The sequence below is a fragment of the Protomyctophum parallelum genome, assembly GCF_964188405.1.
Source record: "Protomyctophum parallelum genome assembly, chromosome: 20".
Taxonomy (NCBI): Eukaryota; Metazoa; Chordata; class Actinopteri; order Myctophiformes; family Myctophidae; genus Protomyctophum; species Protomyctophum parallelum.
In genome coordinates this window covers 13,821,310-13,834,840 of record NC_139718.1, presented here as the reverse complement: position 1 = coordinate 13,834,840, position 13,531 = coordinate 13,821,310, and the positions used below count along the sequence as shown (strand labels likewise).

Genomic DNA, 13,531 nt, shown 5'->3' with positions numbered 1-13,531 from the left:
AAACTTTGAACCATCGAAATCCGTTTATTATCTAAAACTGAAGTCAAGTGAACAGAGGTTAATGGAGTTTTGTACATTTGGAAGCGTGTCTGGAAAGGCTACTACGCCTGAGGTGAGTTTCAGAGGAGAATTATTCCGCTATCACTGAAAACTGCATTAAGGACGTTGTGATTGAAACTACAGCTTTCTTGACCCGTCGTTAGAAGCATCGTCCCTTGTTAGATCTACTCAACTGCACCATTGAAGTTGAAGGATTCAGTATGTCACAAATTTCACAGTGGATTATTGTTTTCAGGCTGCAGCCAACATTATGAATAGATAATTTTTTCTGTTCCTTATTCAGTAGCCACAAGGTATCTCATCAATACTATCCATTGTCCATGTTCGACAATGTCATAGCTAGTAGTGCTGGGCATTTAAAAAAAACACAAGATTTTCAATAGTGTGTTGACAAACGCAGAGGATTCAACAGGTCTTTGTATGAAATTGCATAATAACCTTGGGGGTCATTTTAACTAGCAAATTTGAGGTGCACTGAAAAGGATCCACTGTGGTGATTAGCAAACTGCAGCTCACTTGAGTGCAGTCCATAATACTGTTCTGGGTTTTACAATGGAACCATTTCTATTTTCTAAGAATTCTTTTCATTTTCTACCTGCAAAATGTATAACTGTAGCAGTTGTTTAACATTAACATGGTTTTTTCCCCCCATTGTTGGACTAGAGAGGGTGCCAAAAAGTTGAACGAGGCTCTGAAACAACATTGACTGTGAGGTTAGATTAACCATACTATGTGTGTACTTGTTTAATGTTGTGTCCCGCCCTCCGTTTGTTTGATGTGTGTGGCTGCAGCAGGGTTGAAAGGCAAGCCCAAGACAAATTGCCCTTGTGGACAATAAAGTTTACCTTGACTTGCCAACTATGAGTACCTCCCACAATACAACTATCATGTACCTCCTACAATACAACTATCATGTACCTCCTACAATACAACTATCATGTACCTCCTACAATACAACTATCATGTACCTCCTACAATACAACTATCATGTACCTCCCACAATACAACTATCATGTACCTCCTACAATACAACTATCATGTACCTCCTACAATACAACTATCATGTACCTCCTACAATACAACTATCATGTACCTCCTACAATACAACTATCATGTTCCTCCTACAATACAACTATCATGTACCTCCTACAATACAACTATCATGTACCTCCTACAATACAAAGTCAACTATCATGTACCTCCTACAATACAACTATCATGTACCTCCTACAATACAACTATCATGCACCTCCTACAATACAACTATCATGTACCTCCTACAATACAACTATCATGTTCCTCCTACAATACAACTATCATGTACCTCCTACAATACAACTATCATGTTCCTCCTACAATACAACTATCATGTTCCTCCTACAATACAACTATCATGTTCCTCCTACAATACAACTATCATGTTCCTCCTACAATACAACTATCATGTACCTCCTACAATACAACTATCATGTTCCTCCTACAATACAACTATCATGTTCCTCCTACAATACAACTATCATGTACCTCCTACAATACAACTATCATGTTCCTCCTACAATACAACTATCATGTACCTCCTACAATACAACTATCATGTTCCTCCTACAATACAACTATCATGTTCCTCCTACAATACAACTATCATGTTCCTCCTACAATACAACTATCATGTTCCTCCTACAATACAACTATCATGTTCCTCCTACAATACAACTATCATGTACCTCCTACAATACAACTATCATGCACCTCCTACAATACAACTATCATGTACCTCCTACAATACAACTATCATGTTCCTCCTACAATACAACTATCATGTTCCTCCTACAATACAACTATCATGTTCCTCCTACAATACAACTATCATGTACCTCCTACAATACAACTATCATGTTCCTCCTACAATACAACTATCATGTACCTCCTACAATACAACTATCATGTTCCTCCTACAATACAACTATCATGTACCTCCTACAATACAACTATCATGTTCCTCCTACAATACAACTATCATGTTCCTCCTACAATACAACTATCATGTTCCTCCTACAATACAACTATCATGTACCTCCTACAATACAACTATCATGTTCCTCCTACAATACAACTATCATGCACCTCCTACAATACAACTATCATGTACCTCCTACAATACAACTATCATGTTCCTCCTACAATACAACTATCATGTTCCTCCTACAATACAACTATCATGTTCCTCCTACAATACAACTATCATGTACCTCCTACAATACAACTATCATGTTCCTCCTACAATACAACTATCATGTACCTCCTACAATACAACTATCATGTTCCTCCTACAATACAACTATCATGTACCTCCTACAATACAACTATCATGTTCCTCCTACAATACAACTATCATGTACCTCCTACAATACAACTATCATGTTCCTCCTACAATACAACTATCATGTTCCTCCTACAATACAACTATCATGTTCCTCCTACAATACAACTATCATGTACCTCCTACAATACAACTATCATGTACCTCCTACAATACAACTATCATGTACCTCCTACAATACAACTATCATGTACCTCCTACAATACAACTATCATGTTCCTCCTACAATACAACTATCATGTACCTCCTACAATACAACTATCATGTTCCTCCTACAATACAACTATCATGTACCTCCTACAATACAACTATCATGTTCCTCCTACAATACAACTATCATGTACCTCCTACAATACAACTATCATGTTCCTCCTACAATACAACTATCATGTTCCTCCTACAATACAACTATCATGTTCCTCCTACAATACAACTATCATGTACCTCCTACAATACAACTATCATGTACCTCCTACAATACAACTATCATGTACCTCCTACAATACAACTATCATGTTCCTCCTACAATACAACTATCATGTACCTCCTACAATACAACTATCATGTTCCTCCTACAATACAACTATCATGTTCCTCCTACAATACAACTATCATGTTCCTCCTACAATACAACTATCATGTTCCTCCTACAATACAACTATCATGTTCCTCCTACAATACAACTATCATGTACCTCCTACAATACAACTATCATGCACCTCCTACAATACAACTATCATGTACCTCCTACAATACAACTATCATGTTCCTCCTACAATACAACTATCATGTTCCTCCTACAATACAACTATCATGTTCCTCCTACAATACAACTATCATGTACCTCCTACAATACAACTATCATGTTCCTCCTACAATACAACTATCATGTACCTCCTACAATACAACTATCATGTTCCTCCTACAATACAACTATCATGTACCTCCTACAATACAACTATCATGTTCCTCCTACAATACAACTATCATGTTCCTCCTACAATACAACTATCATGTTCCTCCTACAATACAACTATCATGTACCTCCTACAATACAACTATCATGTTCCTCCTACAATACAACTATCATGCACCTCCTACAATACAACTATCATGTACCTCCTACAATACAACTATCATGTTCCTCCTACAATACAACTATCATGTTCCTCCTACAATACAACTATCATGTTCCTCCTACAATACAACTATCATGTACCTCCTACAATACAACTATCATGTTCCTCCTACAATACAACTATCATGTACCTCCTACAATACAACTATCATGTTCCTCCTACAATACAACTATCATGTACCTCCTACAATACAACTATCATGTTCCTCCTACAATACAACTATCATGTACCTCCTACAATACAACTATCATGTTCCTCCTACAATACAACTATCATGTTCCTCCTACAATACAACTATCATGTTCCTCCTACAATACAACTATCATGTACCTCCTACAATACAACTATCATGTACCTCCTACAATACAACTATCATGTACCTCCTACAATACAACTATCATGTACCTCCTACAATACAACTATCATGTTCCTCCTACAATACAACTATCATGTACCTCCTACAATACAACTATCATGTTCCTCCTACAATACAACTATCATGTACCTCCTACAATACAACTATCATGTTCCTCCTACAATACAACTATCATGTACCTCCTACAATATAACAATCATGTACCTCCTACAATACAAAGTCAACTATCATGTACCTCCTACAATACAAAGTCAACAGCCACTGCTTTTCACCCTAAATTAAGGAGTTTCACGCAATCTCACCCAGATCCACTCCCTGCTGTACAGGCACCATGACCAAACGTTATGAGTCGCTAATGCAGCGACAAGGAAACAACCTCATGCCGGCTTCACACCCACAAACAGTACACTGCCAATTGTGTTCACTGGAGCAACAAGCCAAGCCAGAGGTACCACTGCCAGGAATTTAACCAGGGTCTGTGTGGTGCTTAGTAAGTGAATATTGTTTCTAAGTATACTATGGTAATCGTCAGCAATGAACTAAATTAATAGCGTAGGTGATTAATTTAATATTTTAGTGGTATATACACATCATTTATATACCACGTGGGCAAAGAAATAGATGGAAAGTGGCCAGTAAATTCTTCAGTGTAAATGTAACTATGTAAAAATGAATTTGTCAACAATTAAAGGTTCAGTGAAGTCCAATCCAATGCTTCCAGTCTTAGTGGTATTGGATGCACACATTGGATGCAAGACTAACCTTTATATTCCACGCAAAAACACGTGCTTGCATTAGCCTTTCAAACATAATAATTTGTATGCATCAAAAATGTCTGTCTTAAATGCATGTAATGTTTACCTCATTTTTTAAACATAACACGTTCTGGCATTTGCATCATTACTTAACTGCATCTCATAGTAATGGAGTTTCATTATAGACATAATTGATGATTCTGCCACAAGTAAGGAAGCTAGGTAATTTCTGATACAAGCTAATAATTAATTGATATAGAAATGTTCAGAGATGTGTGAAGCTGTAGCTGGATCCAGCTATTGGATGTGCAGCTACACGTGCCAATTTCAACTTCAAAATTCATGGACAAAGGGGCAAGCAGCAGACACTCTGGCCTAACCAATTGGCTCCATGCAGTTGCACACAGAATAATTCTTCCTACTTCCTTCACTTGGCATTGAATGAAATGGACCTTCGGTTCCATTTATACACTCAGAGTTACACACCCATAGAGGGCCATGTGGAACACACTCAAGGACACCTCGAGAACTGCGTATATCTAGTGTGCGTCCGAGCATAGGCATGGTAACGCCCCGCCTGCCTCTGATTGGCCTACCGACACTGCCCGTCTCGACTGTCCTCCGAGATGTGGTTACGCCGTGGTGGGAAATAATACAAGAGAATGACAGCTTGGCACGCTCGACAGAATGCAGCCTTATAACTAACTTGTAAGATTTTTTTTTGTAGAGTAGCCAAACTAACCGTTTGATTTGATTGAATGAACACACACGTTGCACTATGATTTGATTTGGGTGTGTATACTTCTAAACAAAAGTGTTTGATCTGTTGATTATGGTGTATTAATCTAATTAAAGTAAACCAATACTATATTATACTAAAAAGGATAAAGGTGAAGGGAAAAGAGACCTTCTTACAGTACAATAATGTTTCACGTTTACACATACAAATAAATTACACAATCAACAGAAACACTTTATTTAGAACATTACTCCATCAAAGCAAACGGCATAAACAGTATTAGTTTGCCTCTTCTACAAAAATAAAACGTACAAGTTACAGGCAGTTCTCTTTTATCATACCGATACTGTAGTATTATCTCCCACCACCTTGCAGCAGAGAACAGACTATTCAGCATAGCTATATCCACCTCAGTGGACAGTCAAGACAGCAGGGTCAGTAGGCCAATCAGAGGCAGGCGGGGCGTTACCATGTCTATGCTCAGATGCACACTAGATATACGCTCGAGAACCACTGGTGTAGCAGTGTTTCCAAAATGGCGTATCATTGGGCTGCACACTGAATATGTAGCCACGTGAGTTAAAAGGAACTCTTCCAAATGTTAATGGTCAGTTCTGATGATTGGTGATCTCCAATCATGTCATGGAGGTCAACAGAGTGCATGGAGGATTTTATTTCAACAGAACACTACACCTGGTGATTTCACTAATGGGATCCCCCTCTATGCATGAAGACGTGTTAATTAGGGAAATTACCTGGTGTAGTGTTCAGCGGGTTAATGTTAAACCTCATACACTACGCACCTGCAAAAAGAGGTGGACAACAAAAGGGCTAAGGCTATTATTGGCACAAGCGAGAATAAATTCAGGAAGGCATGATTCTTAAACATAATTATGATCCTAATACATTTTTCTCCTTTAAATGTCCTTTGAGATTTTTCTTCTTTAAATAAATGGTTCTCAAAGTCTCAAACTTTTCGGACCCCAAATTATTTTGGTGGGTACCCAGATGATTTGCTTAATGTGCAACATTCTTTTCTTACTCAACAGTAAACAAACCAACCGATCTACAAACTTGCAATGTGAGGCGGTGAGGCTATATTTAATGTTTCTGTGGGAGCGAGTCAAACTAAATGTAATGCCTCAACTCCTATAATTCCATGAGCTTGTCAGGGTGGGGGGTCCCCAGTTCAACTTAAAATTACTGTAGTGGTTTAAGAACCACTGCTTTAAATGCTCCACCTTAAGTTATTTTGTTTAGTTTGCAAAAGTGACCCTTCACATGAAGGTCATCTCATTTGAAGAAAAAAAATATTTTTCCTTTAATAGCTCCTTCCTTCTACTATAAACTTTCACTAGTTGTGCATAAAAGTACACTCCATAGGTTTTGGTGTATTTTGGAAAAAGAGACCGAGCATGAGGTAAGTTCCAGCTAAACCAACTAAATGCAGAGTCTGCAATAGGCTATCATCATGCACATGCCTGACTACCTTTTCAGTGAGTGTAACTATTACCACATGCTGAATGATCAGTTTGATATGTACACTCTACACATAAATCTTAAGTCTAGTTTACAGTGGTCTCAAAATTGGTGACATATCATTCAATAGATATCACTTCAAATGGCAAAAAACCTCTGATGCCCAAACCTTTAAACAGAATTATGAAATCACAGATGACTGTCACAATTTCCAGAAAGAGTTACATGGGAATCAATTAATGGTCCTTCAGACCAGGATTGTATTGTAATGAAGATGTTGAAATGAAATGGATGACAAATACTGTATATGGATGGACGACAAATGCAAAAACTAAAAATATGTACAACTGCAACATTGTTATTTTCCGCCATCAATAAACTGATCCCAGACAAGGACAAACTGGCATTTCTGGCACCAAAAGGGCTCTACTGTACTTTCACTTAGACCCATTGTTAAATCTGTATGTGGGTGCCTCCATTGAAACATTAAGATACCATTCGCTTTAACATTCAGGTCATGTGAACCAGTGTTATTTTATCTTATTTACCGCACTGCAGTATACTGCACTACAATGTAAAACAATCCATGACTTACATTGGTATAATATTCAAACATCCCTCCTCAATACTATTCATTAATCACCACCGTTGAGAAGCAAGCTTGAATGAAAAAAACATGGCTTTCCTAATCATCACCTTTCAAATATTGTTAATAGCCCTAGAATGTCTGTAATCTTACAGTACATACATTTCATGTATTCCAAATACACAGCCATATATCAGTCCTATCAGAGCAGTTAGCAGACTGACCACGTGCACTCATTCCGGGCCCATCGCCGGAGAGAATGTCGTCCGTGTGCAGCTCGTGGAAAAGTGGAGATATTTGACTAAATTTTAATATTTGACACATTTTCTGCCAGAACAGAAAAAATGTATATGAAACTAGTCCCAAAAATTACTCCAAGTCTTAGGGCCGATTCATACTCCTATTTTAGAGCCGAATAAAAGTCGGTTCGGCTCTGTAGAGCCTACAATTTGACGTCATTTGAGGTTCGGGGGGGGCGGGTACCGTCCTAAAGTCGGCTCTTCGGTGCTACTGAAAATTTCTGACGAGCCGAAATCATTTCGGCACTACAGCGCCGAAACAGCGGTAAAATAGGAGTATGAATCGGCCCTTAGGAATTAATTATTGGGTGGGTGCACAGTGCTACAAAGTTAAATGTCGATGTTGGAATACATGAAATATATGTAAGATCATAGACATTCTAGGGCTATTCATTTGCAAACTTATATATTATATTACCCAATATTCAAACATGTATTCACCAAGTAAAACGAACTTAGTTAGTTGATTTAAAATGTAGGACTATTTGTGTGCTCGTGCTCCGGACAAGTGACTTTTGTGCCCGGACAAGTGAATGGGAAATGTACTCAAAGTGCCTCAAAAAGTTAATGTCAAGCCCTGTATGCAGTGTGGGCCATGGAAAAAAGATGGGCTCAATTAGGAACCCATCATTAAGACGATTGTCTGTCTGTCTTATTATTACCTCTTGGTCAGGGCATCCTTAGACGTGCATAGACAAAGCTTTCAATTGTGATCATCTTTAGGAGTAACTTTAATTTGTGACTTTAGAAAAACATGTTTAATTCAAGAAGGATTAAGTTTAGCTTTGTCAATGCATGTGCGTCACCTTGACTAAGAGGTAATGCAAAACACATACCACAGGGGAGTTCACATGCAAGTCAACAGATAAAGTTCAGATTATTCTCCAGCTTTTCTTGTGACAAAGATCCTCTAATAAACTGTTGGCTACACAATCCAATCAATTTCCTGTAATTCATGACGCCATTCCAAAATTGAAATAATGGAATGAAATTAATGCCAGTTTTCATTGTCAAGGACCAAACAATAAGCTTGGAAAGCACATCAGTTAAATGGAACAGGAAAATAGTTTTGTGGTCCATTTGTTTACATTTTCTTTTTGATAATATTGCATTACAAAAACTCAAATTACTTTTACAATTGTATAGTTAACAATGTCTGCAAATAATTTACAGCTGCTTACTGAATAGCTGTAAAAACTAATATATGAAAGAAATACTTATCATTATAAACAAAAACAATTATTCCCGTTATCAATTCCCTTTTTTATCAATTTAAGTTCTTATCAATCTAAATTGTTGCTCGATGTGAGCTTGTAGATCTTCTGCTATTTTGGATATATGTTTAAAATAAAATGTAATTGCCACAATACAATAATATTATAGTCACAATATCCATAGAGGTATTTGGTGAATAAAGCATATTTGATGACACCTGACTAGGATTCAGAAACCTCAAGTATCCGGGATTACCACTAGACCACAGCGTTATCATCTTGCTCCACCGTGTTAAATATAGTATCGGCATGCATGGGATAATGTTAAAAATGTGGGGCGATCACACACACACACACACACACACAAACAAATGAAACCTACAGAGAGTCTCTTGGTATACTTACTGTGTCATCACTTCGGTAGGGGTTAAGTTTGTTGTATACTGCTTCAATAACGCTTCGTCTGAAGAGAAGAAGTATACACAGGTTACCTTTCCTTGATCAGTGCTCAGATTAGTCCAACCAATTTTATGTATGTTTTGTAATAAAGATCCCACGACTTTTCATTTTGCATTTTCATAGGCCTCATAACACAAAAAGGTCCCTTACTTGCTTGCCAGCTCTCCTCCAGGGGGGAGGTTTGGGATGCTCTCAGATGTCAATGTCCGCATCACATGGACCAAATCGGGAACCCCTTCATCACCTTGCTTCTTTAGGATCTCTGTTGGAGAAGCAAAATAATGTATTATCTCGGCCAGGTCGGAACAGCCAGGGAGGGGCAGGGATTGCCTTCTACTGTGAGTCTGTCTGTAAACAGCTAATCGGATCGGCATGAAACTTTGCATGCACACTTTTAGTAGGCCATTGAACATCCAGCCCATTTTTGAGTGGTGCAACCACTCGTATAGACAGCTATGTGTGTCCCTGGGTCCCTGTGTCCGAGTACGAAAATAGCGTTTGGTTAGTATTCACCACAACTGTTGCACATTGACGTCCCTAGTGATTCAACGCATGGAATTCAGCTCGCCGGAAGCGGGCCGGCATCCTGGGCGCGTTCCTGTGGGTCTGGAACTTCCGGGGACCCTCCCGGGAAACCACACACAGAATTGCACCACTCACTTCACATGGGTGTGATTGTTTTATAATCTGCAATAAATTAGGCACAAATGTGCTTGCGAGTCATGTGATATTACATTCATGGGATGGACCTATTTTGTACGAAAAAGATCATACATCACAAAGGCAACATCCAATCATCCCCAAATAACATGTTGAGGGGCCTCTACAGCGCACCTCTGGCCATAGGGGACACTACAGAAGCAAACAGTTGCAACACCTGTCGCACAAACCATTTCCCCCACTGCAGCTTCCTCGTTTGCTGAGGCTGCAGTCAGTACTGTCAGTTGTGGGGACTGACAGTACTGACTAGGCAACAAGGCCTGTCAGAGATCTGCATTCCGGAGGAAAATCAAGCAAGAGTCGTGCAGGACTACGGAGGACCTTCACAGACGATGTTGCGTATCTCTGGAAAAGTTGCAGACACTTCAGAAAATATTGCAAGGAAGTATGCTCCGTTACCATAGAGATGCATAAGATCATATTAACTTTATTGTTTTGTCTGGCGACAAAACAACTCCTGTCATGTCTCCTCCCATATCTACTACGCCTTTCCTCTGTGTTTTATATAACATTTCCGTTTAATAGGGCTGAAACTTTTCCCAAATATGGAAATAACTGATGTCATAATACTGAGGTAATAGATGATTAACTTCATAGACAGCCACATCAAGTCCAAAGATCCACATGGAAGCCACACCGGTATTAGACCCTGTCTTGTTTAATTCATGATGAAGACAGTTTTACGTCTCCTGGTTTGCCCTGGGTTTCCCCGCCTGTTCCATAGTCCAACACTCCCACATCAATCACTTACAGTAGCTAATGTTAGCTCACACTAAGGAGTATTTCGACAGGTATGGTAACAAAAGTCTTGCCGTTTAGGCAATGCAACAATTAATTAAATAACTGTCAGCGGTTTGGCTCACATGCATTGCATTGCAGCCGGTGTATTTGCATTTGTATTAAAAAAAAATTAACTACCGGTAACAGTTAAAGAATATAAAACGTGATGACATCAATCTGTCTTTGCTATTGATTAAATAAGGTCTATTTAGTTTACGTTTATTAATCTATAATAAGCCTTGGACTAATACAAACGAATATATGGTACAAAATACCTTGGGCTAAACAGCAATTCCCCCACATTTCATATGGAAACAAATTCACATATCTACCTTCTACTCTGCTCTCCAGGTATTTATCAAGCTCCGCCTCACGTTTCACAGCCTCAGGAGAAACCTTTGGTGCCCCTGGGAAAGAGATCAGCACCACACTCATATTGTCCCGACTTCCCTGTTCAAAGAAAAAGAATATACAGATTATGTAGATCAATTTTACTGTAATTAGTCATCGCCTTGTAATATCATGATAGTTTTTCGGTCTTTCTTTTAGGCCCGTTATGCGGGCATGGCATACCTTGTACAAGCAGGTGTCAACAATTTCATTGCAGACTCTCTCAAGATCATCCGTCACCTCTAGCCTGGACCTGACAAACTCGCACAATTCCTCATTGGCCATGACATCCCAGATGCCATCACAAGCTAGCACAATGAACTCATCTTCTGCCTCAGATCTCTCCAATGCATTCACCTCAGGCTCTGGAGAGACCAGCTGCTCCGTGGGGCCCTTTCCATGCACACACTTGTAGTCGAAGTCTCCCAGGGCCCGGGACACAGCTAGAGAACCGTTAACTCGCTGGATCATGACTGAGCCACCAGCATTTTGGATCCTCTCTTTCTCCAGTGGGTTGCTGGGCTTGTGATCCTGTGTGAAGAAGTGCACATTTCCAGCTCGGGTGAGGAGGCCCCGTGAGTCTCCACAGTTGATGAAGTAGATATGGCTGGGAGAAATCATCACTCCTACTGCAGTGGAGCCACTGCGGTCCACACCGTGTTTCTTCTCAGAAATGGTCCGCATGTGCTCATCGATCTGCAGGAAGCCAGTGCGGATCCCGGTCTTCACACTTTCAACAGAGGGTTCCTCTTTCAGAGCATTCTGGAAGTCTGGGTTGCTGGTGATGTGCTCGAGCAGGTGCTCACAGCAGTACTTGGCCACCTGGGACCCAGCATGACCATCATAAACAGCAAAGAAGGACCAGGGGTCGAGACCGTGGGGCAGACCAATTACAGACGTGTGTGCATCCTCCATCTCGACTCTCCAGCCCTGCATACTGCTTAGACCATAGTGCAGGTTGTTGCCGTTACCGTGGGCATTGTGCTTTTCCATCTTTGGCTTGTCCAAAAACGCCCCCATTATGTTTCTTGCCTCAACACCTGAAAAACATTAAAAGAAAAGTGTGTATGTATGTATTGTATGTATATATATATATATGTGTATGTGCGTGCGTGCGTGTCAAGCAAAATGTCTCACAGCATGGGACATTGAGTGTCGAGGACTGATACTGTCTGCGACTTGCCGGCAATGTCGCCAGGCAAATGTAAACACAGAAGTTAATATGGTCTCTCATATTATTTTTAACAGCAGAAATAAAACTGATGTCATGAGAGAAGAATGAGGCAACTAAATCACTATGATAATGGTACTGATCGCAAATAATATTGCATGTAGGGTTTGGGGATAACTTTTCTTGTAACCACAGCGCTCTGACTTATGGTGTTACCCATTCAAATCATATTATGGAAATAAAGGTAATGGGTGGCACACACCAAGACTGCGTTTTTGAGGAGCAATTAGGGGTAAAATGTCATGCTCAGGGAGACTTGGGCACGTAGGTTGGAACAAACCAGGGACCTTCCCATTCCCATACATCTGTTTGGTCCGCTGATTACCTAGTGGGTTGTCAAGCAACAGTTGATGTGTAATGCTAATTTCATGGATCTAAACTAGCCTTTCTTGGAATTAAATTCAATAAGGCTTAATATTTTAACCCCAAGAGTAATCCCAGTCCAGCAAATTGGGGTGGTGTGTGCATATATACATATAATATATATATATATATATATATTCTACACCAGATTTTAAAAACCCACTTTCTTTCTTTATATAATGCTATGACAAGCACTTAAAATTACCACCCACCCCCCCACCCCCAAATATAAGTTAAGTAAAACAGATGGCACAGTTGTCAAACTTGTCATCCTTTTATGGCAAAAAGATTAGCATCTTGGAGCTGAGTTCAGGCAGGCACCCGGCTCAAGTCTAAAAATAGTAGACTTGGGTACATATTTGGCTACATTGAGCACACTAGCCGTTAGCATAATCAATCTAAAAGACCACTGGGTATTACTATTAAAGCTAACGTGATAAACGTAAATAAACAATATTTTATATTTTGAGAACACCGGGCAGCATCTAACCCACACAACGCAGAACAACAACCACACTAATAACACTAAACTCATTGCCGTTACTAAAATAATCTTCCAGT

The 13,531-nt window shown here is 39.5% G+C and overlaps 1 protein-coding gene across 3 annotated transcripts in view; it reads right to left on the bottom strand.

The window, feature by feature from the left end:
• The window catches only part of ppm1aa (protein phosphatase, Mg2+/Mn2+ dependent, 1Aa), a 33,099-nt gene that overhangs the window by 18,630 nt on the left and 938 nt on the right, over positions 1-13,531 (bottom strand). For all 3 annotated transcript variants that reach the window (XM_083791294.1, XM_083791295.1, XM_083791296.1), the window contains exons 2-5: positions 11,560-12,416; positions 11,319-11,436; positions 9,637-9,748; positions 9,433-9,490 (exon numbers count right to left, since the gene is read on the bottom strand). In XM_083791294.1, the coding sequence (XP_083647420.1) occupies positions 9,433-9,490; positions 9,637-9,748; positions 11,319-11,436; positions 11,560-12,396 (1,125 nt within the window). In that variant the 5' untranslated portion in view covers positions 12,397-12,416. The remainder of the gene's footprint in view (positions 1-9,432; positions 9,491-9,636; positions 9,749-11,318; positions 11,437-11,559; positions 12,417-13,531) is intronic.